Raw genomic sequence first — 26,835 nt, 5'->3', positions numbered from 1 at the left:
TGACAATCCATTGTTGGCAGCATTTCTTTCCTTTTTTTTTATACGCGTGCTTAGAAAATAAATTTTAAAATTTCCCTCCGAGCATGACATTGTTGTTGCAACGTTGCGACATGCCTGTCGATCGATGCGAAAAATAAATATGAACGGCTTGCCACTTCTAAGAAAATAAACATTATTTACAAAATGATAAGACGCACGTTTGGCGACCTAGAAAACACGCGCGAGATGTTGGCTTAAGTTGGAAATAATTTCTTAGTTTCTGCAAGAAGCAATTAAGAATTATAAATTGAGAGAACTGAAAACCCCTTGAGGATGTGAGGAAAGTCTTGTCTCGTTGACTAAATCGTCTTTTATTTGCTCTCGGCCTTTTCTCGGGAAGAATCTAGTCAACTTAGCTTAAGCTAAGTCTGATCCTGTCTTAAGAAAGTTAAACAAAACACACATTAGTGGTGAGATATTGTAATGTTAAACGTTCTCCCATTCAGTTGATTATATTTATTCCCAATTTAATGCTTTAAGTACAAGCAATTATGTATGCGGAACTTAGCATATACATACAAACAAAGCGGATCGTTTCGTTTGTGTGCTCTGCTCAGCCTCTCACCCTTACACACAAATAACCACCATGCTTTATTGTTACTTGGAAACTCAAACAGGGCAAGCAGTTTTTAACGGTTAAATTTTGCCCTGCATGGTTAGCAAAACCACGATACAAATTTACCAAGAGGCGTAAACCAGGCAATTCATTGTCAGAGATCTGTTGTGGTTTTAGCTAATGTTTCGAAATTCATTAAACGTTGGAGCTATTTTGCTCATATCGGGTATTTATGTTAACGGCTAAAAGTGAAATTTTGCAGTAGCAAATCGAGCGAATATGTACCGGACATGTTAAAATTGTTGCTGCTCGGTAAACGACTGCGAACTGCGCGTATCGCACGATTTCGGTTATTGTTAACAACAGATACACCCCTTTTAGGCCCTAAATTATGGATTTCCTTTTGCCGGAGCTCGGATTTCGCTCGTCGGTCAAGTTAGCCAAAGCCCCATCGGAGCGAAACATGTGCCATTCCATTTGAAGTGGACTCGGAAGCGGAATGCAGCCGTGGAGTGCGTTTGTTTGATTTAGGAATGGCACGAGATTTCAGCCCAGCTCAGAGCAATTGGAAACAAAAAAAAAGCCTGACGCGTGGAGTGGCCATTGAATAATTCGGTCCGTTCCCTCTCGCCCCACGCGCCCGGCAAAAACAAACATTTGAGTTTTGCGGCGTTGGCGGCGGCGGCAGCGAAATAAAATAATTACACAAACTGCTGCGAGAGTGGGCGAGTTAATGAATTGCAGCTTGATTACCTGTGGCCGCGAGCGGCTGGACCTGGGCTGGACGGGGGGAAAGCAAGCAGGCCGCTTGGCGACAACAAAAGCTTGATTTTCATCTGGCTTTTGTCGAGCCGGCCAGTGAAAAGAGCCGCGGTGGCATTGTTGCGAGCGCCATTGTAGCCGCTTTATTTATTATTCATGCTAATTGTAAATTATTCGACGGGATCATGCATGCGGCCGCTTCAGCCCAGCCGAGCTGCCACCCACCGTTGGCTCGTTCGTTCGTTCGGCCGAATTAATTAATCCGCCCCGGCCTTATTGCTCGTGAGCGAAAAATCGCGCAAAGTCCGTGGATCAAGGCCGCGGCTTAGTGCTGATTATTCGCTAATTTCTGCTCACAGCCGAATCGCCATGTTTCGCTTGTTTTTATCAGCACAATTCGAGTTTTAGCACGCTCCAAAAATAAAATTAAAATCAACTTGAATACCCATGAGAACAAAAGAGTCGATGCAATCAGAGAGTGACTGCCGCAGATTGTCGGCGGGTACGCAAAATTGAAATTGATCGCTAAGGTTAACTAACAGTACGAGGGCACTAACAATGGGCGTTGTTCTCGTGAGGGCATAATCGTGTTGTCGATAATTAGCTGCAGCAGAACCGCAAACAAACGAGCAGCGCCTGTTTGAACGTCATGTAGTAATGCACTCGACAAGAGCGAGCGACAGAGCCGACGACACAAACAATTGAATGTCACCGACCGATGTGAGCCGCTGGGCAAAAATCGTCGGGTTTGTGAATTATTCACCATGGGATTTCGATGCTGCGGTCTGCGAAAGCCGGGTTAATTATGCGAAGAGAGAGGGAGGGAGGAGAGAGAGCCTCCTAATTGGACTCAATTAAGCCGTCAAAGACAAACATTGTGCAAAACAAGAGCAACAACAGAGTGCGAGAGAGCCACAAAGCGCTCGCAATTCGCTGATAAAATTTGACAACAAAGAGCCGGCCTAATCTGCACGGTGGGGTTGGAGGGGAACGCTAAACGGCAGAATGAAAACCCTCTTTGCTGCCGGTTGATAAGCTTGCTCCCTTTCCTGGATGTGACGCGAAAAATGCAAAAAAAAAAACGAATAGAGCACGCGCGGATACATTTATGTTCATACGAGCGGAGAGTCGGTCGGTTCGTCTGTGTCGGTCCGTCTGTCTGTCGGGGTGGACAGGCTGGCGGGAGGCAAACACCAAACAGAATTATCTTGACACGAGACCGGTTCAAGCGAACAACAGACAAATTCAATTTGATCCAGCCGCGCGGTCGGCCGGTCTGCCGGCCTGCCACCTGGAAACGCAACTAAAAAGATTTTCCTCGTCCTGATCGGTTTGCGAGGGGTGCGTTTTCCTTTTCCAGCCCCCGCTGTGCGTGGGATAAATTTATCATTTAGCGTGGAACAGGCGCTCCACGTTTTAGTTAAACAATACGATTGTAATTCTCTCTCTCTCTAAATATGTCAAAAGAAAAAAACGCATCAATCAAAATCGTTTAAGCTCATTGAACGATGGAAAGCACGTAATTTCTCGTTTAATCGCGGAATTGGAGTGCGGTGAATTCCGATTAACAGTTGGTTAGCCGTGTTTCCCTCTCCCTCCATGAACATGCGACTGAGAGCGAAAGTTTTTTCTGCTTCAGAATAATACTTGTGTGTGTGTGTGTTATGCAGAAAGTTTGCTTTTGGCATTTATGGGTGCTCCGTTCTGATCGAAAAAAACACAGCTGCTATAAAATCCCTCCATTATGCTTTATCACCCGAAAAATATGTTCGACCTTCTTGCCAACCTGTTGCAAACGCCACAGTTTAGGCAAAGGTTGCACGCATCAGGGCTGGAGCATGTTTCGCACTAATGAAAGCCAGCGAGCGGGGGAGCTCGCTCGCTCGCGTCTCGGCGAAAAGGTCGGAAGTTGCATAATTCAAGCGGCCGCTGGATATGTGTGTGTGTTTGTTGTCGAGCAGAATTTTGGCTGAGTGCACCGGAGCCGGCAGCATTAAAAATGCACACTCGGGACCGGTGTCGCAGCGCTCAGCACCGAGCGAGAGCGAGCCCCATTAAAATTTCAATCCGACTCATCCGACCGACTCTTGAATTTCCGCCGCCGCTGCCGCGATAATGGCTGACTTGCTTAACTGACTGACTGACGTTATCTTTGGCGTGTGTTTGCAGAGAGGATCAGACGAGCTGCTGTCTCAGAGCGGGGGCGTGAGCAATGGTGCCGTCATGAGCCCCCAGCCCAACCACGCCGACAACAACAACGACGCCAAAAAGGTGAGTTAGCGGGAGGTGGAATAATTGTGCTGCCCCGCATGCCGCCGTGCCGTTTCTCCGCGCTGCGCCATTGATGATGACTCTTGGCCGTGTTTAAATCGCCAACGCAAGGCTTGTGTCGATCTTGATTCGCAGGTGAAGTTGGACACCAAGAACCAGAAGCCCTCCAAGGTGATTCACATAAGAAACATTCCCAATGAGGTCACCGAGGCAGAGATCATCCACCTTGGCATTCCGTTCGGCAGGGTTACCAATGTGCTCGTGCTCAAGGGCAAAAACCAGGTTGGTGTCCAAAGTTGTGTGTGTGTATGTGTGTTGTTGCATGCCGAGTTTTCCAAGAGTAATGTGCTTTGACGTCGAGCACAATGCCCTTCAAAAACGCACAAAAGCCATGCAAATTCTGTCAGGGAGAGAACAAAAGCTCTTGACGCATTGGCCGCTGGGCATCGGGGCTCCGGCCGGCCATCCATCACTCGAGTCCGAAATTTTGACCGCGGTTTGTTGCAGGCGTTCCTCGAAATGGCCGATGAGGTGGCCGCCGCGCAGATGGTCACCTACTTCACGACGTGCGTCGCCCAGCTGCGGGGCCGCGCCGTCTACGTCCAGTTCTCGACGCACAAAGAACTCAAAACCGACCAGACCCACTCGAACGCGGTAAGTGCCAAACCATTTTATGTTAAAAACTTCCCAAGTTGGAAGTGGAAACTTTCCATTTGCTTGAAAGGAAGCGAAATTTAAAAACTGCAAGGAGAACAATCACAGACCAGCAATTGGCTATGTTTTTGTCTCTGCGGCAATTTTATGAAATTTCTCTTTTCGACGGCAAGTCTCCAACTGTTTGAAAATTTTTTCACACAATGCAATGCTGTTCTTTCGACTTGATTAAATTTAATTAGGCCATGTTGTTTCATCCGTTTCAGAACGCGTCCGCGCAAGCAGCGTTACAAGCTGCCCAGGCCCTGGCTGCAGGTGCTACAAATGAAACTCAGGGTGGACCCAACACTGTTCTCAGGGTCATCATCGAACACATGGTGTACCCCGTCACCCTGGAGGTCCTTTACTCGGTGAGTTGCGTTTTTCTCTCGCCTAGCTCCACCCTTGTCCCTCCTGCGATTCCTACAAAGCTGCTTTTTGCCGAGTGAGCGTTGCGGCTGCCGGAGAGAGAGAAAGCGAGAGCGGCAATTTTCCTTTTCCTTGTTGTGGTCGGATTAGACAGTCGCAAACACGCTCAGCACATCAAAGGACCGAAAAATCGAAGCAGCTTATTAAACGGACCGGCAACAAAAACCACAAATTTGCATCGGACGTTCGTCAAATTGGACTAACCCGCCCTCTCAGACCCCCGGTCCTGCCTCTCGCCAGCCTCTGCAACCGCGACGCTCATTAAATTTGCAATAATAATCGCAGATTACAGTTTGGCAGCTTGGTCTCAGCGTAGCTTAATGAACGCGTTATTAGTATGGCTGCTTTAGCGATGCGAAATCGATCGGCGCTCGTTTGTTGTGCTCGCGCTCGCCCCCATCCGCTCGTAATTATTCATCACGCAAAGTCAAAATTTTTCGCTCAAAATCCACGCGTGGGGCATGGATTTTTAATCAAAAGCCTGCTCGTTAAATTTTAAAATTGGCACGTTTCCGGAGCCAAGCAGGAAGGAAGACTAATCACACCGGGGTTTACTTTTCTGATTCAATCTACAGGGAGCGAAATGATGTCAGGTAAAAATAGTTGGGCGTATTTGGTGATTGCCTCTGCTGCGGCCTCGTGGGAATATCTCTGAAAGCTAATCAATGTTTGCTCTCGGCGCCTACGTGATAGATAAGTCGGCTTTTGGGAAAGCGTAATTATAAAAGATCGCATCCTTCACAAACGACGCAGTGCGAGTTTTTGTTTTCGGTCTGTGCCGGTGGCGATTGCACGTTGAAATTGGCTTTCCGAGTGGCTGCGGCGCGCGTCGCTTGTTGCCTGCGAGGCTTTTAAGCAAACGCGCTTAACTCGCAGCCTTTTTTGTCAGCCGCAAATGAGGATAAATCACCTTGGCGGCTGCGAGCAACTTTATTTCGCGCACCGCGCGACTAGGAAAATCGATCGCCGTAGCCGGCGGCACGCGAAAAAGGCGAAAATTGCCTGCAAAAATCGCGAGCGGAGAAGAGCGGGGCCGAAGGGCGATCAAAAGTTGCGGCTTCGTAGTTAGGCTTTTTGTCTGACGAGTGTGCTCAACTGGTTGCATATTCAAGCTCAGTCAGGCGTTCGCGCAGATGAATCGAGTGATATCGTAATACGGCCGCTTACGGTGGAGGAGGCAGCTTGCCCGTGAGGGGGGGGGGGGGCGGAGAGGTCCTTACGCCGAGGGAGGGAGGCTCCAGAGCGCGACGACGGACACGGCAACGGCTCTTCGGACCTGTGGAATGCGATGTGTCAAAGAGACTACTTCCCTTGGCACTTTTAGTTTTCAACACGCAACGCGCATCAGGCCGTTTCCCTTTTTTTTCTGAATTGTGCGCAGAATATGCATATTTGCTTCCGCAGCACTCGTCGATGGCCGGCGCCCATTGTGAGCTGGCGTTAATGTTTTCCCTCCTTTAGACGGCAACGATGTGTTCGTTTTATCTCATTTTAGCGAAGATAAAGCAAGGGACGCGGTGAATAAATAAAAGAGGATGTATTTTTTTCTCTTTCAACTTGTGCCGCTTTCTATCTCTGGCAAGCTTCACCCTACTGGCAAGAGCTAACGAATGAATATTTAATTGGGCGAGGCAACCTGTTTGGAAATTAGCAGCCACCTCATTAAGTTGCCGGAAGCTGTTAATGGGCCCGGATTTTGCGTCCGCCTTTTAAATTCGTGCGCTGCTCTGGGGCGGGGGGCGAGGGCTCAGTGTGGTGTCGAATTTTCCAACCTCTGTTTTTACCTGCTCGTCGCTTTTTCTCCCTGGACGCTGAGCGGGGGGCACGAGGGGGGCTGCCGTCAGCTAACGAGCCCCGCGAGAGCTGCCGGCAAGAGTATGTGTGTTTTTGGCGCTCCAGTTTGTTAATTTCCGGCCGGCCGATAAAGCAAAAGTGGCGTCATTTGGCTGCGTCCGGGCGGGTTGGTGCTCCCGGGGCAGCCGTGCCGGCGGGGGCGGGGGAGGGCAAGCAGGCAGGTCGTGGCAGGGGAAGGGACGATAATCGCCGCCCCATTAAGATGATGAGTGAATCGTGTGCGTGCCCGAAATCACCAACCGTGCAATTATCTCCTCGTCGCCCGTCGCCCGCCTCGCCCGCCAACGCGAGAAACACTAGCTCCCCTTTTTTCCACGAGACGACGCTAACGACAGCCACCTCTTTGTTGCAGATTTTCTCTCGCTACGGAAAAGTCTTGAAAATCGTCACTTTCACCAAAAACAGTGAGTGTTTATTCTTGCGCACGACAGCCTGTCTTTTCTAACTCATGTTTCTTTCATTTCGTCCCTCGGCAGACACGTTCCAAGCACTGATCCAGTACCCAGACGTGGTGACTGCCCAAGCGGCCAAACTGGTGAGTTGATGATATTTTCTCTGTTTTCCTCCTCCCAACCACCCCCACCGCGCCCTTCTTTCTGGGTCGTTTGCCGGTCGGCCGAGTGCCGGACGAGCAGGCAAATGGTGCAAAAATTATGCGCTCGCGACTCAACAGGTGGCGCCGATAACTAATTGCCAAGAGCGAGCGCGCACATTTGGCGCACTTGCCGAGTTTTCCAGCCCTTTCAATGATTACAAGCGAGCTGTAATGAGCAGAGGAGGGGGAAACTCCCCAGTCAAAGTCCTGTTTATATTTACGCTTTTTTGCTCTTTTTCACCCTCCTCGAAAACAATAGACCCTTATGAAATTTTTCGTAACTCCAGCGCGGGTAAGGGGTTAAATTAAATTTTAATAACACTTCCTTATGACAAAAATATGCTCGTAATTTTATATTTTGGCTATTGTTTTCATAATTTTTCATACACTTTTGAGGGGCTATTAAAATATGAAAAAACAAAGCCGGTGTACAATGCAAGGTCTGATTACCTTGGGGGTGGAGGACAAAGCGTGGCTGACGATGCTGGAATGTTTTGTTGCAGTCGCTGGATGGGCAGAACATCTACAACGGGTGCTGCACGCTGCGCATCGAGTACTCCAAGCTCAACAGCCTCAACGTCAAGTACAACAATGACAAGAGCCGGGACTACACCAACCCCAACCTGCCCACGGGCGACCCCTCGCTCGACTCGGCGCTCGCCCTCACAGGTACCCTTTGTCTTTGCCCCCACCCTCGGCTGACTCACATGAATAAATCCACTTCACGCCTACCGGTGTGCGAGTCTGTTGCCGCTTAACAGCACTACTTACTGTTTTTGAGCTAAGACGCGCGTCAAAATCCTCCAGAGCTCCGCGTGCGTTTCGCGGTGTTGCAAAAATGCAGTAATAGATGGGGACCCGGGGATTAGTTGGAAAGCGATTTTTCGCAAAGCTCTGATGGATTTTGACCGGAAATTGGCAATAACCGTGAGTTGAGCGCCCGTCCCCAGTAGATAGCGCAACAAAAAAAAATAAATAAAAGTAGAAGAAGGTTTGCCGAGTCAGTGAATTAACCTGGTCGCCACTCACCCTTCGCAGGGGCGACGGGGGTGCTGGCAACGCCATTTGCTGCCATGCACGGACTGAGCGCGCCCATCACCTCGCCGTACGGCTCGTCGGTTGGAGGTACTTACCAAACTCGTTAACTACCTTAACCCCCCAACTACCCTCTGCTGCTGCATGCTATAACCAAAATCGCTAAAAAAAATCGTCCCCTCGCCTGTTCACTTGTTTCAACTAGTTCGATGCCACTCAAGAGTTTTTTTCTGTGCAGCTCGTTAAGTCGCTGCATTAGATCAAAATTTCTGTTATTGTGTTGTTGAAATTAAAGTTAACTCGGACTCCCCATTTCCATATATGTGTCAATTCGAGCCATTACCTCTTTTCAAGGAACAGGCTTTTTTTTATTTCTCCCTAGATGAGCTGAAGAGGCTAAAATATATTTTGTGTTCGTCAGTGGCGGCCGCGATGCCCCTGGCGGGCTTCTCGCTCGCCGGCAGCGGCGCCAACAACGCGCTCGGCGCTGGTGCCGGTCTCCGCCTGCCTGGCGTGCAGACCACCGGCTCCGTCTTGCTCATCAGCAATCTCAACGAGGAGGTAACATCCACTTTGATTTATATTTTGGCTTTCCCCCCAGCCCGACAGGGCTGCGTGCGACTTAAGCTGGGCGTTTTGTTTACATCTCGTCCGTTTTTTATACATTCTTGTTTAGTTTTTTACACTTACTAGTTTTCTCGCTATACATATATTTAGACAGGTCTCTTATTTGATCGTCGTTTGACTCTGTGTTTTGTTTGATTTTTTGATTTCTCATTGAGCTCTTACATTTCAAAGTCTGTGCGGCTGAGTAATCAGAGCTGAGATTTTCCTTTTTTCTTACTTAATCGTTTAATTTTTGGAATAATTGTATTTAGTTTTTTTCTCTATCTCTCTCTCATTGTCGCATCTTACGACGAATTATATCAAACCCGATTTTGCCGGCCCACTTCTTAATACGCTGCTTACTTCCTGGTTTCCAAGTGATCAAAAATCAAGTTCAAAGTTGCTTAAACCCTTCGTTCTCCTCCCAGCAGCGTCCATTGCGCTTCTGAACAGCTTGTTAAGGAGTGGGTCGAGCGGGGGGCGGCCACCGGCTTTCCCGTGGCCGCCGTCCCCTGCCTGGAGCAAAACCAAAAAAAAAATTATTAATAATTAAATTCGATCTCGGAAGCACACCTTCCTCGGAAGGCGTGATTTCGAGAGCCGCCGTCGCCTCACCCCGCGGCCGGCCTTCCCTAATATACGGCTCCTGTTGTGATCATGAGATTTTTTACCAAGGATGATTTTTTCTCTTTTTCCATCTGCTGCTGTTTCAACACAAACTTCGTTACTACCTGGACCAATAATCAAAATCACCTCACACACTACTTGCTGCCCTACTTAACTACTCTTCTTGCTCCTTCTCTGTTTGTTTGATTGATGGCCTCCGCCCTCCTCGATCAACAAAATCTCACTGCTCCGGCCTTCACGTAATGTAGATGGTCACCCCTGACGCTCTCTTTACCCTGTTTGGTACGTTTTTACAACAAGCACTGTTTTTTATTCATTGTCAGCCAGTCAGTCAGCTATTAATTGTTTTCACTTTGCCCTCTGCTTCTTTTGCTACTGCTTTTTCATTCATTTTAGTTTCAAGCGTTATCACTTTTGATTCCATCAATTGCAAAATATACAATGTTCCTCGAGTATATTTCACGGCCTCCTTGCGCGCTAATCCAGTCGATTTTTTTGTCTAATTTCTCCATTCTTGGGTTTTACATTGCACAATTCAAAAACAAATCTTAATACAACTTTTCACATTTTCTGAATAACATTTTTCGATTCTAATGTGATACCAGCGAGGCCTTTTTTTCGAAAATTTTCCTTTTGGTTTGCGCAACTTGCGAGTGAAGCTAGAGATTTTTTATGTTTTTGCTTTGTCCTGTTCCTCTGTGCAGACACTCTTGATTTGGTTATTTTGTGCCCCTGAGTGGCTCTTGAATTTTGATTGATTAAGTTGATTACAAACTTTCTTTCTGTGACAAATTGCTGTCAAAAAGTTGGCTCCCTGACTGCAGCCGATCTATCCTGTTTATCGCTTTCAGGCGTGTACGGCGACGTAATTCGGGTCAAGATCCTGTTCAACAAAAAGGACAGCGCTCTCGTTCAGATGGCTGAAAACCACCAGGCGCACTTGGGTATGTCCACGTCCCCCTGAGATTCCGAGATTCAATTGGTTTTAATTTAATTTAATTTTCATCTCGCAGCCATGACGCACATGGACAAGTTGAATGTGTTCGGCAAGCAAATTCGGGTAATGCCGTCGAAGCACCAGTCGGTGCAGCTGCCCAAGGAGGGCCAGCCCGACGCAGGCCTGACCAAGGACTACACCAACTCGTCGCTGCACCGCTTCAAGAAGCCTGGTTCCAAGAACTACCAGAACATTTACCCGCCCTCTGCCACCCTCCACCTCTCCAACATTCCGTAAGAGCTGCGCTTGAGTGCCTGTCGGACCGTTTTAACGCGTTGTTCTATTTTTGCAGGCAACAAATGACTGAGGAGACGATCAAGGACGCGTTCACTAACGCAGGATTCACTGTGAAAGCATTCAAGTTCTTCCCGTAAGTTGTTTGAATGTTGTTTTTGGATTGGAATTTGAGGTTTTTTATTTTTGGTTACAGGAAAGACCGCAAAATGGCGCTGATCCAGATGCAGTCCATCGAGGACGCTGTCATGGCCCTCATTGTAAGTTGATTTTGATTGATGGTCTAATTTGGTCCAAACAGTCAAGTCTAAATGAATTATGCAACTCTACAATGATAAACGACCCTCCTCGATGCATTTTGATTGAAATTGGACACTCCTACACTGTTTCCCTCTCTAAATTAGACAAAATTTGTACAACAAGTAAATATTTTTTACGTTGGCTGCTTGAGACTGAGTTGAATTTTTCCAGGAATTTAACTGGTTTATCACAGAGTTTGCATTCACAGATTTCACTCGCGCAGGAGTGATAAGTCATTTTTAACAAGTTGAACAGTGAAAACTGTGTCTACCAAAAAAACAGGCTCTCTGCTGCTAGTATGAAAAACGGAGTCGATTTCAGAGGCCTTAATAAAAGTTTGTTAGCAATGAATTTTTAGTGCATCTGTCTCCAGATGGAAAAATGAATCAGGCAACTCTCAAATAAAAAGTCTGTGATTGCTAATTTATGCGTCAGCCTTGCTTTCATTAATTATGAAACGGAAAGAGCTCTTTTTAGACATCTTGATTTGGAGAGTTCTAATTTAATTGACGATGTTCCATCGTGATTTCAGAAAATGCACAACTACCAGCTGAGTGAGTCGAACCACCTGCGTGTTTCTTTCTCCAAGTCGACAATTTAAGCAGCAGCACAATCGTTTGGCAACTGACTGGACTTGTTAATTAACCTGTGCGCCAAACATCAAGAAGAGAAGCAAGAGAGATGAAAATCAGCAGCAGCAAACACACACTTACACCCGAGCGGACATTATTTCAGGAAAAAAGCAACACTGACTGTGCACCTTTCATACTGATATACGAGATATTATATTTTTGCATTTGTTCTCGGGCAGTGAACAAACTCTCAAATAGTGGTGATGCGATCGGAAGAAGAATAAGTTGATGACGAGCGAGAAAGACGTTGCTTTATCGTAAATGCACACAGTTGACACGCGTACACATAGACACTCGGCAGAGTGCAATTAAGCATACACGCATACACACAAACACACTCAACACGCACCGCACCCGTCAGCAAACACATTAGTACTTTAATTAGTTCACTCGATGTGCTCCTCGATGTTCATTCCAGATTCGTTGTTAGGCACTGCACAATTTTTTCGCTTCGACTAAACCACTCGGCAACTTAGAACAAAATCTGCACAACCCACTCCACGTGCTGACCTTGACAATCAGCCCGCATAAAAGAGAGAAATATAATGAACACTAAAGATTGGTTTAGCCCCCCAAAAATATGAAAGATTCGATAGTGAGAGTAGGTTTCGCACAACATATCAAGATGGGACCCTTGCCGTTTCGAGCCCCCGCGCACCCCACCTCCCCTCACCGCACCCGCATTGATTTCGAGGCCGGCCGAGGCCGATTTTAACTACGAGCTTTGTCGCTCCGCCAAATTCGCGCTGGCCGATGCGGAGATTGTCGTGCCAGCCGCCCTGATCTCAAAAAAGTTGGATTTGCGAAGTGAAAAGAAAGAAAGCCACTCGAGCGACTGACTGTGTGTTTTTTAACCTGACATATCGCGCCGCCCCCGCCCCCTCCCCCCACCTGCCCCACGAAACATCCATCGGCTGCACAAACTTGGCTAGAGGAAGAAGCACAGTAAATAAATTAGCTACGTGTAAAAATTAGTTGATGGCACAACACACACTCTGACACACGAAAACACGCACGCGCAGACGGAAATCTCAAAACTCACACGACACACATTCACTCACTCACTCACTCGAACACAAAGAGTGAAAAATGCATACCTTTGTGCTGCTCAAACGGGAAGAAGTAATTACAAGAGAAACCAAAACCTGCAGTTCCTGCTAATATAATAGTAATCAGCCCCGCGTATATCACTGATGGTTGTGCTAAGTAAGCGTTACAATTGGTTCAAAGTGGAAAAGAGAAGCAAAAGAAAGTGTGTGAGCTTCATATCATTTTTCTGGTCACTCGATCGCCCGCGTCAAACCAGCATCTTTAGGGACTTTTTTATACATAAAACATTTAATATAATGTAAAAATCTCTTGTCTGCTTCGATGTTGCAAACAAACAAACAAACAAACAAAAAGAAAGAAACAAAGAAATCGGAACAGCTCGGAAGTGCAAAAATTTAAATTAATGAACACAGCGTCTATCGAGAGGAAGGGCGCCGCCACTTGATATGGTTTTTGTACCACGCGTGTGGTCGCTTGGTTTCCGCTCCCCTCGCACGGTGGTACAAGTGCCTTTTTGCTATCCCCGCGCCGCCCCTCCGGCCGCCACCGCGCCGCCCCCGGCCGCGGGCCGGGGGCGGTCGGCGGGCCGGACGCGCGGCGACACACGCTGTCTGTCGGTGTTTTTCTTATGATCGCGCCGGCCCCGTCGGCCAGCAGTCGTCGGCGGGGCCGTGATACACTCCTGTCAATTATGGAGGCCGCTGGCCACCGGTCTGTCTAAAATCACTCAATACATGCCTTCGTCGAGTTTGCAAAGCATCACATTCACACACGACACGACACACACTCACACAACACACACGAAACACGAGACACACATGGAAGCGGGACGGCAACCCTAGGGTGGAGAGGGTTGCCGGCCTCCTGAAGGCTCTCACTCTCTGTCCCGCCAGCCCCTTTTTCCCCCCGCCAACCCCTCGATCACTGCCAAACCGTAAGAAGAAAAAAAGCAAACTCCCCCCATTCTGCTCCGGTCAGCGGCACAACACCCGTGTGATAAAAAAAATGTTTTCAATCGCGACGTAATCAATCAATCGGTTACTTGTCTTATTTTCGATCGGCTCGGTTTTTTTTGAGAGTGAGGTGACGGCTTTTTGCATTTCGTGCGCAAACACATGAACACACGAACACACACACATACACAAAACACATTGTCATATCCTGAATGCGGCCGCCCAGGCACCGGTCCCGCGCGTCGCGGGACCCGGGCCGCCGGCGGGCCCGTTTGTGAGCAAGCGAACCTTAAAACGCAAATCAAGGGAACAATACGATTGAAGCTCTATTAAACACAGCGGTATTGAGACTATCAGGTTTATTGTAATATTTAATTATTATGAAAAGTAATATGATGATGCTGATGATGATGATGAAGAAAAAATAATATATTTACGCATAATATTAATTATTATTATTATTATATCTACTGTAAGGATAGTTATAATGAATATATCTACACTCACACACCCACACACGACAAACGTACTAATATTACTACAATTATAGACACACATACACACACACACACACTTAGACACACGTGAAAACGAGTGTTGAGTACGGCAGTTGGGAAGTGGTCATGAGAGAAATAGAAAATCACGCAAGAGCATATTTATACATCGTAGGTTTTAGTCGTTGTAAAATTTAAATAATAATAACAGTTAAGTGCGGCAGACGAGACAAAGGATCTAGATAAGTGTCCAAGTTGCATATTAATTAATTGAATTGATTAATTAATTGATTGTTGACTTGCGAGAAAAGTTTAGCGTGTTAGCGATTCGAGAAAGAGAGCAAAGCGTCGTTGTTTTTTTGGCGGGCAGGAGGAACTCCAAGGTTACGCAGAGCTAGAGGGAAGAATAGGAAAAACGGGGTGGAAGCAAGGAAACGTAGTTGTTAATTAATTCACTGATCCGTAGGCGGTAGAATCGACCATTAGTCGTTACATTTGCTGCATCAAGTATTTAAAAAGAGAGAAAAATGCCAGTATTTATTGCGAGAGCGACTAGTTGAACTTTTTATTGTGTATTATTAATTTAAATAAAGTATATGTACATGTATTATTTTATACACACACACTCGTTGCTTAGTTGATTGCGATGATCCACTGACGACATCTGTATCGCGTCGGTTCGACAAGCACGCACACAATCTGATATATATGTATATATCTCGTCGTGTTCGATTTTGATCATTATTAAATTTTCTGTTTCGTTTGTCGAATCTAATTATCGAAGCGATAGACAGACAGACACACCGTCTCTGTCGGCATCTGTGCGCGAGCACACTTATGAAACAACAGAGTCACGCAGGCGGGCGTCCCCTCGCACCACAAGTCCGTGACTCGACGACCAAGTATAAGCGAGCGAGCAAGCAACAATTTCTGATCTGAGCGTGTCAAAAATCGTCGTCGGCTTTTGCAATAACCGATTTTTAAGTATATATGCATATTAAATGAGTACGTAGATAAATATATATGATTGAATTCGTTGTTAGGCGATCGAAGACTTTGATATATAACAATGGTGCTGGAGGCGGCACGTGCCGCCGCCCCCACCCCCACCCGGCCTCCGGCTTTCGCATCAAGTTCGAGTCATTTTAGCTTTCCTTTTTTTTCTTGAATAATAAAAACCGGTCCATTTTCGTTTTGTGCTTTCGATTCGGACGGCCGATGAAAAACAGTATTCGTGTGTATAGGTATCGTCTCTCAGGCATCGCGCCAAAAAGAATTTAAAGCGTAAGAAGAGTCGCGCGGCCCCCCCAGTGATTATTTAAAACTGCTTAGTTGTTGAATCGCGAGTTATTTATTCTGCTCTGAGTATTATAGTACGTAACACATTCACACACGCAGACACACACACACACCCCTTAGGAGTTAAATTCATTGCAGGCCGCAGTCGCGTGCCGCGTTTGTGTTTACCGCGTAAGGCTTTTTAAATAAAGAAAATGTGAAAACTAAGATGTGCGTAGGAGTAGGCCAAGTCAGTTTTATCCATCAGACTCGTTTCATTTTAACTCTTTTTCTGAAACACACTCACACACACACGTTCACGTTCACACTCTTCGGTCGTCGGCGCACTCACGCGCGCACGTAAACTCTCAGTATTATGTAATTCAACTCATCGATTCATTCTGCATGTTGGTCCGTGCGAGTGTTCAGTACAGTAGAGCAAGGAAAAGAGGGAAAGGGGTGCGTTTTCATGCTTTCCGTTATCCGCGTTTGATGCTCACGACCATTCTCCTCTTTTCGCCTCTCCAGCTGCAAACACATTCACTTACACGCATTATTATGATACACTACACTCACACACACACACCACACACACACACACTCACATTATGCTGCAGAATATTGTTTTACTCTTGTTAATCTTAAAGCAATCTTCTGTATTCTTAGCGACTTTTTTAATTATTAACTTGTACGGTTATTATTTTTGTGTCTCTCATTTTTTGTAAGCGAAAAAAGAACCTGTGTGGACATATTTCTCCCAGATATTTTTCATAATAAAAAGCATGGCTGAAACGCATTCGGCGGCCAGGTTGGCCCCCCTTCAATCACACACCCAGGGTAGGGGTAGCAGGCCGCGGCCGCAGCCGCAGCGAGCGCTGGCGACACCTCCACCGGCCACCCGAATTTTCCGTTATCTCTTGCTTTCGTTTGGTGGGTCCGACTCGATCCTCATCTTTCTCATGTTTGTTTCCTCCCCCCTTCATTGACAAGCACTTTGATGTAGTTCTCTTTCCATTCTTTTTTACTACTACTATTACTACTATTAATTCGCCTACACACACTATAGTATGGTTATTATCATTAGTTACTATTATTGATTGATTATGTCATTGTCACTGCAATGCTATTATTGTGTATGTGTATTTACTCGACACCTCATTAAAAGTAGCCCTCTCCATTGTGGGACTCTGAAATCTGTCGCTGCTATTTTTGCTTACTCTGTCCTGTTCCCTTCGATTGCGTGTCGGCTGACACTGAAACCCCTTTCTGCTGCCTTCTCCACCCGCTCTCTCTTTATCTATTTCTCTTTCTTTCTATTTCTGCCGCTTCCACAGTTGGCCAGCTCTTTCTCGCTTTCTCTCTTCCCGCTTCACTGTCTCTTGAGCCCACCCTTTCTGTTCTGTATCCCTCGACTGGCGTAATACGTATTTGTTGCAAATTCAAACAGGATGTGCGTTTTCCATTTCAAGTCTTTATTTCTCCTTCTTTCAACTTTGCCTTCGCCCCCGTACTAAAACCTGAGATTGAAGCCAGCACCAACCACAGACTTTCTGCCCTCAAACAAACTTCTGCCAACCGAGCTCAACTCTTCCTCTGCGTCGCGCTGCGCAAATGGATCATAGTTTAGAAAACCTCCGAGATTGGCTCGATTTTGCAATACCAGTTGCTTGTACTCTCGGCCTCCTGACGGCGGCTTGGGCGACGAGGCGGCCTTCTTGTGGGCCAACTCGCTCTTCGCGGGCCACGTCGGGAACATTGCTGGGTCGATCGCGCAGGGAGTCTCGTCGAAGTACTTGTGCTTGATCGCCGCTTCTGCTGTTATTCTCTTCGCCGGATCAAATGTGAAAAAGCTGGAAGGATATAAGATACAGAGATAAATAACTCAAAACTCAGGAAAGTTCGATTTTATGTTTAAATAATGCTAAAAAAAATATAAACATTTATCAGTCCTAATCAAGATTTAACGTCTTAAAAATACAAAAATTAAGAACGAGATTGATTGAACTCCAAAGTGGCGTTTCATACCTGTTGATCAAGTCGAATCCAGTCTCGGTGAGGGAAGTGGCAAACCTTGCTCTCAGGTGACTAACAGGGTATTCGGCGAAGGTCATTTTCTGCACATTAGGCAGCTTTTTGTAGCCGGGCCAAATCTTCTCATTTGGCGTTCCAAGCGCTTTGAAAATTTTGTTCAGCTGATCTATTTCTGACTTTCCTGGGAAGAGAGCCTCCATCAGCAGAAGCTCGCCAAAAATGCAGCCGACGGACCAGACATCAATTGGAGTGGAGTATTCCTAAAAGGCAACTCATTTCAGCACCAGAAAATTTAAGTTTTGATGTGAGCCTCACTTTAATTCCGAGTAAGAGTTCCGGCGCTCGGTACCACAGCGTCACCACGATTGGAGTGTAGGCCTTCAAGGGAGAACCGTATTCTCTGGCGAGACCAAAGTCTCCGACCTTGAGGATTCCTCTGTGGCTCAGCAGAAGATTGGAAGTTTTCAAGTCTCTGTGCAGGATCCAGTTATCGTGCAAATGCGCCACCGCTCTCAACAGTTGCTGCATCAGACACTTCACCTCGCCTGAATGAAGAAAATATTCAAAGATTTTTATGAAAAAATAAATTAAAAATACTTGAAACTTACGTTTAAAATTAATTTTTGATTAAAACAAAAAATGAACCTACTTAGTGTTTAAATATGAAGATAACTATAAATTTTAAAATACAGCTGGTAAAGAAAGGCACTGAAAAGCAATTTTCCAGTTTTCAAGTATATTGATTTGAAGTAATTGATTTTTAATTCAGCTGAAGAAAGACTGGTTTAAGACAGAATATGAGTGAAATTTCAGTGAGAGGAGTGTTTTGGATTTTTGGATCCAATCCAGTTTATAATTCTTGCCAAGAACTTGAAAAAAAAATCGAAATTAATAACAAAAGCAAAAATATATGAAAGAAAATTAAACCCTGATTTTGATGATGGAAAAAATCAAAGTTAATCACAATTGAATATAGTTGCACTAAATCAGTTGACTTGCAAGGAATATCCTAGGATATTATGTCGTTTTAGTTTTTGGGGTAATCGTTGCAACCAATGATCGTTAGGAGATATCCCCAGGAAAACATTAAATTCAATGGAGTCTATTTCAACAGATAAAAACCGATAAAACGATCGATGCTTGATGGGTCAGTTTGACTCAGGATATTTAGATTTTTGGCAGGGAATTGGCCGCTGGCTCATTAACAGTTAGAGATAATGTTTTAGGCCAAATAAATTTTTTCTGTCGAAAAACTACGCAAGAAAGTATGAAATTTCATCAGCTTTCAGAATATGTTTGGACTATTGATTAAGATTAATCATTATACACTTACAAAGCCTGGAACTTGCCCTTCTGGAAAATTTCAATTTTTTCCCAGATCGTAAAAAATGAATTACCAATGTTAAACATTGTCTAAAAAGCCACATTTCAGTTGAATTGAGCAAAAACAGTCTTTTTAAATCGATTTTTGATAAATTGCTAAAATCATTAAATCTAAAAATTTCCACACAACATAAGTTTCGCCAAAAACTAAAACATCAAATCCTATAAAGAGTTTCCTTGCAACCCACGAAATAAAAAAGAGCTCTAATTATTACCTGGCGTGAAGAACTGCTTTTTCTGCTTCATCGTCTCCATGAGAGACTTGAGGTCATGCTCCACGTAGTCCATGACGATGAAGATCTTGTCCATGTTGCTGCCAACGACGATCTCGCGCACAGTGACGATGTTGGGGTGCTGCGCCTTGAGCAGCGTGTTGATTTCCCTGAGCGAGGTGATCGGGAAGCCCTCCTTTTCCTTCTCCATCTTGAGCCGCTTGAGCGCGACGATCTCGTCAGTGCGTTTGTCCCTGGCGCGGTAGACGACGCCGTAGGTGCCCTCCTCGATGCGGTTCAGGCACTGGAACTCCTCCACGTTGCGGCAGCCCTGGATGGCCGGCAGGTATGGCGGTAACCGCGACAACGCGTCCAATTCCTCGTCCTCTTCCAGCATCTCCACGTCTGACCTGCGATTTCATTTATTTAACCTTTGGCCGCATCGTTCAATCAATGAAATGGGGCAGATCCCTTGAAAGGAAATTCTTTGATTCAGATTTTACGTTAAAAATAATTTTAGTACGCTAATTCCACTCCCATCAATCGATTCCAATAAAACACAATGTTTTTTTTGTCCATGAAGACCTCCAAAAGAAAGTTTTGTTTTTAAATCTCAATTTTAATGCATCCAATTTGCAAAAACTGAACCCCGTTTGACTTGTTGTGACCTTTCCTAAATAACCGAGGGATTTCAAGGGTACAAACTCTTAAAAAACCCATTTCCAACCCCTTCAAAATTAGGAAAAATTAATTTTTCGCCGATTGGAAGTACTTGACACTACTAATTGAGTGTAAATAATTCAAAATCTGATAAATCATTCCTCTTTCTCACCCATAGCATGCCGGTGCTTATTTTTAGAACTCCCCAATATTTGAAAAAGTTTAGCTTTTCACGTTTGGAAACATGTTTGAGATTTTAAATAGAAAAATAAATGCTCTAGATAAAGATAAATTTTTCAAGGTTATATAACCTGGAAAAATATTGACAAATATTGGGATATAATTTTAAAAAAATGAAGAGCTATAACAATATTATATACTAGCCCTGGTTTATATTGCAATTTTGGCCTAACCAGCAAGTCTGACTCAATATTTATCGAATTATTTCCCAATCATGGAAAATTTTCAATTGGAACAACACCTTTACGTTTGGAAACAAATAAAATTCAACACGCAGAATTTTTACGATTTTGACCTTGGGCTCACGTCAGGGTAAGCCCTGAGGGTTGAGCCTTGGTGATAATAGTCAAGTCAAGGCTCTAAGAGTTATGAACTTAAAGCATATTTCATTAGCGTGCAAAGCATCATCTAACAATAAGACGAAACTCCAGACTTTGACATAAAAAAATACTTACTTGGGAGGTGTGTTGACTAGAGCAGTGTCGTCCTCTTTGGGATCCTCCTCCTCTTCCTCTTCTTCAACCTCATCAGACTTATCACTTTTCTTACCCTCTTCTTTATTGTCCGAATCATCATCCTCGTTGCTTCCTGAAGAGCTGGATGAAGACCCTGACGCACTCTCACTCTCAGCGCTGGATTCCTCCTCTTCCTCTTCAGCGCCCTGAATTAAAGATTTCAACTTCTGATTTATGTTATTAATATTAGAGCCAAATCAAGCCACAAAAATGGACGAAAATGTCATAATAATTATTATTCATCAACTCTATTTTAATACTTACATTACTGCTGCTTGCCTCCGACTGATCCTCTCCCTCTTCTTGAGACTCATCGTCATCGCTGTCCGACACTACAAACTCCTCAGGAGCGGCGTCTGCAATGAATCGCACGTTTACGACCCTCTGCAGTTTGCAAGCTCTATGATCACCTTTTCCCTCCTCAATCTTGGCTCTTTTGCTTTCTCTACTGCGACTGCGGGTTCTGTCCTTTTCCACTACATCCGTTTCTCTCCGCGACTTACGGATTTCCATTTCGCGCCTGGAAATTTCCTTTTGTCTCTCACGCTCGCGTTCTGAAACACACAGAAATAATTAAAAACAAGTTGGCAGTGCCTCCAATTTAAATGGGAAAGTTTCATCCACTTACAGTCTGATTAACTTATTCAGGACAGTTTTCTAAAGCGGAAAAAAGCAATCTAAAATTTTAGGCTTTACGCCTGTGCATTCTAATAAATAAAAAATGATTTATTTCTTTTGCCTGACTACACAGAGTAAAACAAATTATTTTTGCTGAATTTGACCAGTAATTATGCGGGATGTCGGCTTTACTTGTCACAAATACACAAATAATGCAAAAATGACGTACCGTTTGATTTGTCTTTTAAATCCCTGGCAAAAAAGATATTTGGGGTACCCTCAACCCCTCATTGGTTTATTATGAATAAAGTCATTTTTGGGACTATCAAAAACGCTTTTCTACAAGCTGACAAACGACCAAAACCACCATTAAAAGACACTCTCATCCCCCGGACAGCCTTGGCCCAAATGACCTCGTTTTTAAGATCACACCTATTGCTCTGAACCATCTTAATTTACAAAAATGGCTCAGCCCTGCGGGGTCATACTCAGGATGGATAGCTACTAGTGACATTTTCCTTCTAGTTCCTTGTTAGAAGAAGCAGAATTTTACTCTTTGAATAAGCTTTTCGTTACTAGGGATGAAATTTTTATAGCTTGTAAATAATAAAGAGGGAGGGTTAAATCAGAAAGGGTAAGTGGCGGGGTTGACAAGATTTTGTTCCTCTTTTTGGTTGCTGCTCGGCTACGAGTTAAGTTGGACATGTTCAATGATTGCTGATTCAAAATTATCTGCAGATGAGGAAATATGGTAATTTTCCTCTCAAAATTTCATAACAGCTATCCATTCTGAGAAATCCATTCAATGATTACAATTTAATTTAAAACAATATAATTTGGATAAAATAATAATACTTAGAAAGCAACATAAACTTCAAAACACAAGTGATAAGTAATTATTTCAAAGAAATCTCAATAAATGAAAAGAAAAATCTAAAGTGCATCTACTAAGAACAACCTGATATCAAGTTATGCGCACCGGCATTGAGCAGCCGTTCCATGCGTCGCTCCTTTTCGAGCCGCTGCTCACGCTGTTGGGGCGTCTCCGGGGGCGGCTTCCGCGGCTCCACCTCCGGAGGCGGCTTTTCCCGCCTGGCCTCGTTGCGGACTTTCTCGTTCTTGCGGTCGAGGTGGCCGCGTAGGTCGTCGATCTGCAGCGACATGAGCGCCGGAGGGCCAGAGAGCGCGTCCCTGCGACTGCCGCCGCGGCCAAGGTCGTCGCGACGCTCGGCGCCGCGGTGGCTCCGACTGCCGCCCTTGTCCCTGGCATCGCGCTCCGCCCTGCGATGCTCGCGCTGCCGGTGGTGGCCCTTGCGGTGAGATTCCTTCCGCTGGCGCCGGCTCTTGTCGGCGCCACCGCCATAGTGGCCCCGATCACCCCGCGATCGCTTCATGTGCTCTTTGCTTGGGACGCTCGCCTGCGGAGGCCGAATGTCCAGACTGTCAGCTGCGTCCGAGTTGCTGCAAATGGGAAATTTAGAACTGCGTGCTTTAAATTTAGGACAGTTTTGATTTACTCTGAAACGTCTTCAAGCGTCCGACTCGTCTTGCTTTTCACGGTGCGCGTCCGGATTTCGCCGTCTTCACTGATGTCCCCGTCGTCGTATTCGTCCCTGTAGTGCGACATTTTCCGGACAATATTTTTCGAATGGAGATAATAGTCCGTCAAATCTCTCTCGAATGGTCATGCAGAACACGCTATTGCAGGTCTTCAACGAAAAACACGATAATGTACAACGTGTGTATAATTTTTGTAAAACTCCGATACAAAATAAATATTATCGCAAATGCAATAGCGTTAGTTTACGATTAACTTCAAATTAACAACTGCAAATGCAAAAGCAAGCAATTCTATTCAGAAAGATCTTATTGTGTTTGTTTGGAGTTTTAGGTTATACGCTTTGGCGTGTCGCGCAGGTGCACCAACACCACGGAGTAAAGAAAATCGGAAAATGCAAAAATTGTCTATTATTTTTACTTTTACACTAATTTTTATTACTAGAATTATCACGTTCTATTTTTTTGTAATATATTCATACTAATTAATTAATTAATTACATTTGGAAATACTCATTGCACGCTCGTAATCAATCCCACTAATTTTTCATTTTCGTGCAAATAGCAAGCCGGTGAAGATGTGTGAATGGGTTGGTGAAGACGTTATTTCGTGTAAAGGATGAAGCATGGCGCCATCTTGTTTGTAGTTACGCGCTTTCTGCAGTTTGAATTCATCTCCACCATCCCATTATTTTTAAATTTGGTGTGTTTGAAAATATAATAAAATGGCGTCGCTAGTGCATTCTTTAATGTTTAATTTATTGGGCGGCAATGTGAAGCAGCACACGCCATTTTAATTTTTAGCTTCGCTTTCCCCAAATTCGCCCGCTTCGCACTGACAGTGTCGGACAAAACAATTGGAGTTTCAATAGTGGAAAATTCTTGTCCGAGGCATGAGTGACAGAGAGGTTGGTCAATTTCTCTAAATACTCGTTTGTACCCGCACACTAAGGTTCCTCTCCTTAATCGGCTTTACAAAACGCGTGTTTAAAAAAAGAAAAAGCCGCATTGGTGCTCGCCGTATCTGAAATCACACCCTCCTGTGTCGTCAATGCGTGATTCTATTCTTCCGCCTCTCATACCATTTCATACCAATTCTCTCGCAATGGAGAACTTTGCCATGGTAAATGTTGCGCGTTCCAAACTTCAGTTTAATTTTAGATTAAGAGCGTTAACCCGTACTAATTGTTAAATTTAACTCCAGCATAGCCCGGTGAGGAGCGGATCGTACAGAAGCGCTGACCTGAACAATAAACACGTCGAGCACTTGAGTAGATCTCCAAGCCCTGTGAGACACGAGGTTCGTCGTCGTTCGTACTCGCGCTCGAGGTAAAAATCCTTCAGTAATTCAAAAATCTCCCTATGAATCGGTATGTTTTGGCAGGAGTCCATCCAACAAGAGGAAGATGTCCTCTTACAGAGGTGGGAGCGCAGCTGAGCGAGCTGAACGTCCGAGGTACCGCTCGAGGAGTCGCTCTCGCTCCCCGACAAGAAGGGCAACAAGGGAGTACTCGCGGTCCAGGTCTCGCTCCAGGAGCCGCAGGCGCGACCGAGACATGATGCGTAGCCACTCCAGAAGCCCAATGTCAAATAGACGCAGACATGTCGGCAGCAGGGTAACTTGATTGTTATTTTTATTGCCACATTTTTCAAATTCCAACATTGATGAACGCATTTTGAGCTTTGAAATTGGTGTCAGGATTTTTTGTAATCTCAACAATGCTGAGGAAGCCTTATATTAATATCTTTCTTTATTGTTTTTCTGTGTACTAGACTTCAAGGCTAAGAAGAAATCATGTTGAAACAATCACAAGAATTACACATGTTAGGATTATACCCTCCAAGTGACTCAATATCTCAGCTTGAAATCAATTTAAACATGTGATCTTGATAAATATTTATTACTATTTTAAATTTGAAGGATAATCCCAATGAAAGTCGCTGCGTGGGAGTATTTGGCCTCAGCATCTACACTACAGAGCACGAGCTGCAGAACATTTTTAGCAAGTACGGCCCAGTGGACAAAGTGCAAGTGGTGATCGACGCCAAGGTTTGTTTTCCCCCAACCAGAACCAGTTCCAAGCTAACCAGCTGCTGATTCAGACTGGCCGTTCTCGTGGCTTTGCCTTCGTGTACTACAACAGCAAGGAGGACGCCAAGGTGGCCAAGGACAGGTGCTCTGGGATGGAGATTGACGGCCGACGCATCAGAGTCGACTTTTCCATCACTCAGCGAGCGCACACCCCGACGCCAGGAATATACATGGGCAAACCTACGTGAGTACTCGCCTGCAGAGACTTGGGTTGATTTATTTTCTGTTGGTCACTTCGTGGTTGCAGTGAAGTCAGCAGAGGCAGAAGTGCAGAGAGACACAGCAGTGGCAGACGGCACAGACCTGATGGGTAAGACCTTTGCTTCTAAACAGTGCCTTTGATGCTAACAGCTTATTTTTAATTTCACCTACCACTGACAATGAGCTCTTCCAGGTTATGTAGCTCCGTTTTGTCCTTAAGAAAAATATTTAATAAAGAATAAAACTATCAAAATTATAATAATAAAAAATAAATTAAATCTGGAAAATCTATGTTTGCATGTTAAAAAAAGAAAATCATTTGCTTTAAAAACGCATTGATTTTTTACGACAAACCATTGAAAACTCCCAAAGCCTGAAACTAACCCTTGTGTGAATTTTAAATTGTTTTCATAACCTCTAAAACGACTACTCGCTGTTTGATATGCAGCAAATTCACATATTTAATCCCCATTCTCATTCATATAACAGTATGTAGCAGAAAAATGCAAGTGCCATTTACTTTTATTTAAAATCTTTAACCTCTGTTTTTCTTTGCAGTAGTGAATCGTATAGTGCTGGAGGCGGCGGAGACCGTTACCGTGAGCGATACCGCCGCTCACCGTCACCCTACTACTCCTCCCGCTCAAGACGAGGCCGTTACGAGCGCTCCCGCTCGCGCTCCTACTCACCACGTAAGTACCAAACCATGTTGTCGGCCGATTGACTCGCTAGTAAGTGCGTGCATTCAGCTGGTTGTAAATTCACGTGGCAGTCCCGATCTTGTCTCTCGGCACAGAGTCCCGACGCCCGCCTTTGTGCCCCCTCCTCCCCTGATCCCGATGATTAGTTTTGTTTTTGTGTTGCAAAAGAAAGAGACTGCCCAGACTGTGCCAGATAACATTCTCCTCACCTTGTTTTTCTGACATTACGATTTCAGGTCGTTATTAATCAGACGCTGCTTCTCGATGGTTCATTGGAAAGGGACACACGTGTTAAAAACATCTCTTCCCTGGGCATTCAATTGCCATTGATTGAAATCATGATTTTTTTATTTCGCTGTACACACGTGTAGCGTCTCTCTGCTGTTCGTGTGAGCCCCCTCGAGTTTTAGTTAGTTCATTATTTGTGTGCGCTTTGCTCTCGTCTTTTATTTCTCTCGGCCGATTCGCTAACTCTCGGACACACACACACACTCACTCACGCACTGTGGATATATATGATTTTGTTGTCCTTTTGTTTGGCGCGCAGAGCGTCTTCCCCGTCAGTTACTCTCCCTCCATTGACACTTGACGACTCTATGAAAATGAATGATCTCTGATTATGTATGCTCTGTTCATGTTATCTGCTTCACTTGGTTCTAACAGCAACTTTTTGTTTTCATAAGGTTATGAAAGCCGTGGTATTGGATGAAGTAAGAATTAGATCGGGGGGAAGAGAGAAAATTGCAAGCGGTGATTCAAGTTTTCGCTGCTTTGAAAATTAGACTGAGGCAGAGGCAGAGCGAGAAAGAAAATGCAAGACAGAAAGAAGGGAATTCTCAAGCCCTGTGCTTAACGTAGAAAAAAGAAAATAAGAAGCATGGAAGAGAGAAAATTGCGCGCGAGTTGAAAACTTTCTTAGGACGGTCACGAAAAAAGAAGCCCCAGAATTTTTAACACAGGACTTGCAGGTTAGTACTGACCAAAGCAGACCACTGATCCAAGTTCTTGACAAGCTGTAAAATCTCGATTCAAAATCAGCGCCCACTACCCATTTATTTCTGTAATATTTCAATCGAGCGATTTTTGCGGCCTGCCACCAAAGAGTGCAAGGCACTGTAGCAAATAATCGCTCCCTTCATCAAATAAGCCTATGTAGCAACACTATGTGTTTGTAAAACATGAATAAAATTATCAAATTCGAGTGCCCTTTAATTGAGCTC

General features: G+C 44.9%; 3 protein-coding genes across 20 annotated transcripts in view; 2 read left to right on the top strand and 1 right to left on the bottom strand.

Annotated features, from left to right (window-relative positions):
- heph (polypyrimidine tract-binding protein 1 heph) overlaps window positions 1-16,604 on the top strand; it is a 68,793-nt gene extending 52,189 nt beyond the window's left edge. For 5 of the 12 annotated variants that reach the window (XM_065482811.1, XM_065482828.1, XM_065482802.1 and 2 more), the window contains 15 exons: window positions 3,527-3,628; window positions 3,740-3,910; window positions 4,136-4,282; window positions 4,549-4,692; window positions 6,957-7,008; window positions 7,081-7,139; window positions 7,703-7,868; window positions 8,238-8,324; window positions 8,617-8,795; window positions 9,716-9,749; window positions 10,319-10,411; window positions 10,481-10,697; window positions 10,757-10,834; window positions 10,895-10,958; window positions 11,531-16,604. In XM_065482811.1, the coding sequence (XP_065338883.1) occupies window positions 3,527-3,628; window positions 3,740-3,910; window positions 4,136-4,282; window positions 4,549-4,692; window positions 6,957-7,008; window positions 7,081-7,139; window positions 7,703-7,868; window positions 8,238-8,324; window positions 8,617-8,795; window positions 9,716-9,749; window positions 10,319-10,411; window positions 10,481-10,697; window positions 10,757-10,834; window positions 10,895-10,958; window positions 11,531-11,599 (1,662 nt within the window). In that variant the 3' untranslated portion in view covers window positions 11,600-16,604. The remainder of the gene's footprint in view (window positions 1-3,526; window positions 3,629-3,739; window positions 3,911-4,135; window positions 4,283-4,548; window positions 4,693-6,956; window positions 7,009-7,080; window positions 7,140-7,702; window positions 7,869-8,237; window positions 8,325-8,616; window positions 8,796-9,715; window positions 9,750-10,318; window positions 10,412-10,480; window positions 10,698-10,756; window positions 10,835-10,894; window positions 10,959-11,530) is intronic. The other 7 variants (XM_065482839.1, XM_065482819.1, XM_065482777.1 and 4 more) reach the window with 4 other exon arrangements.
- A 252-nt stretch (window positions 16,605-16,856) lies between these two features.
- On the bottom strand, window positions 16,857-22,941 carry Pitslre (pitslre). Of its 5 annotated transcripts, none has more exons than XM_065482903.1 (10): window positions 22,582-22,939; window positions 22,023-22,525; window positions 20,857-21,000; window positions 20,711-20,802; window positions 20,387-20,613; window positions 19,035-19,441; window positions 17,752-17,981; window positions 17,431-17,696; window positions 17,066-17,255; window positions 16,857-17,008 (listed from the first exon to the last, which is right to left on the bottom strand). In XM_065482903.1, the coding sequence occupies exons 1-10, from the start codon at window positions 22,689-22,691 to the stop codon at window positions 16,916-16,918; spliced, it is 2,262 nt and encodes a 753-aa protein (XP_065338975.1). In that variant the 5' UTR covers window positions 22,692-22,939; the 3' UTR covers window positions 16,857-16,915. The 5 variants fall into 5 exon arrangements, with proteins under 5 accessions (XP_065338975.1, XP_065338986.1, XP_065338952.1 ...); XM_065482914.1 differs by having other exon boundaries at window positions 20,387-20,592; window positions 22,044-22,525; window positions 22,582-22,938; XM_065482880.1 differs by having other exon boundaries at window positions 16,857-17,255; window positions 22,582-22,941.
- A 430-nt stretch (window positions 22,942-23,371) lies between these two features.
- Window positions 23,372-26,831, top strand: tra2 (transformer 2). 3 transcript variants are annotated; one of them, XM_065494488.1, is made up of 8 exons: window positions 23,372-23,529; window positions 23,826-23,950; window positions 24,006-24,237; window positions 24,543-24,671; window positions 24,725-24,897; window positions 24,961-25,023; window positions 25,473-25,606; window positions 26,299-26,831. In XM_065494488.1, the coding sequence occupies exons 1-8, from the start codon at window positions 23,515-23,517 to the stop codon at window positions 26,322-26,324; spliced, it is 897 nt and encodes a 298-aa protein (XP_065350560.1). In that variant the 5' UTR covers window positions 23,372-23,514; the 3' UTR covers window positions 26,325-26,831. The 3 variants fall into 3 exon arrangements, with proteins under 3 accessions (XP_065350560.1, XP_065350541.1, XP_065350549.1); XM_065494469.1 differs by lacking the exon at window positions 23,372-23,529 and adding an exon at window positions 23,585-23,744; XM_065494477.1 differs by lacking the exon at window positions 23,372-23,529 and adding an exon at window positions 23,586-23,744 and having other exon boundaries at window positions 25,852-26,831.
- Window positions 26,832-26,835: the final 4 nt, after the last annotated feature.

Source organism: Cloeon dipterum, chromosome 1 (genome assembly GCF_949628265.1).
Source record: "Cloeon dipterum chromosome 1, ieCloDipt1.1, whole genome shotgun sequence".
NCBI lineage: Eukaryota > Metazoa > Arthropoda > Insecta > Ephemeroptera > Baetidae > Cloeon > Cloeon dipterum.
This window is presented reverse-complemented; position numbering and strand designations above follow the sequence as displayed.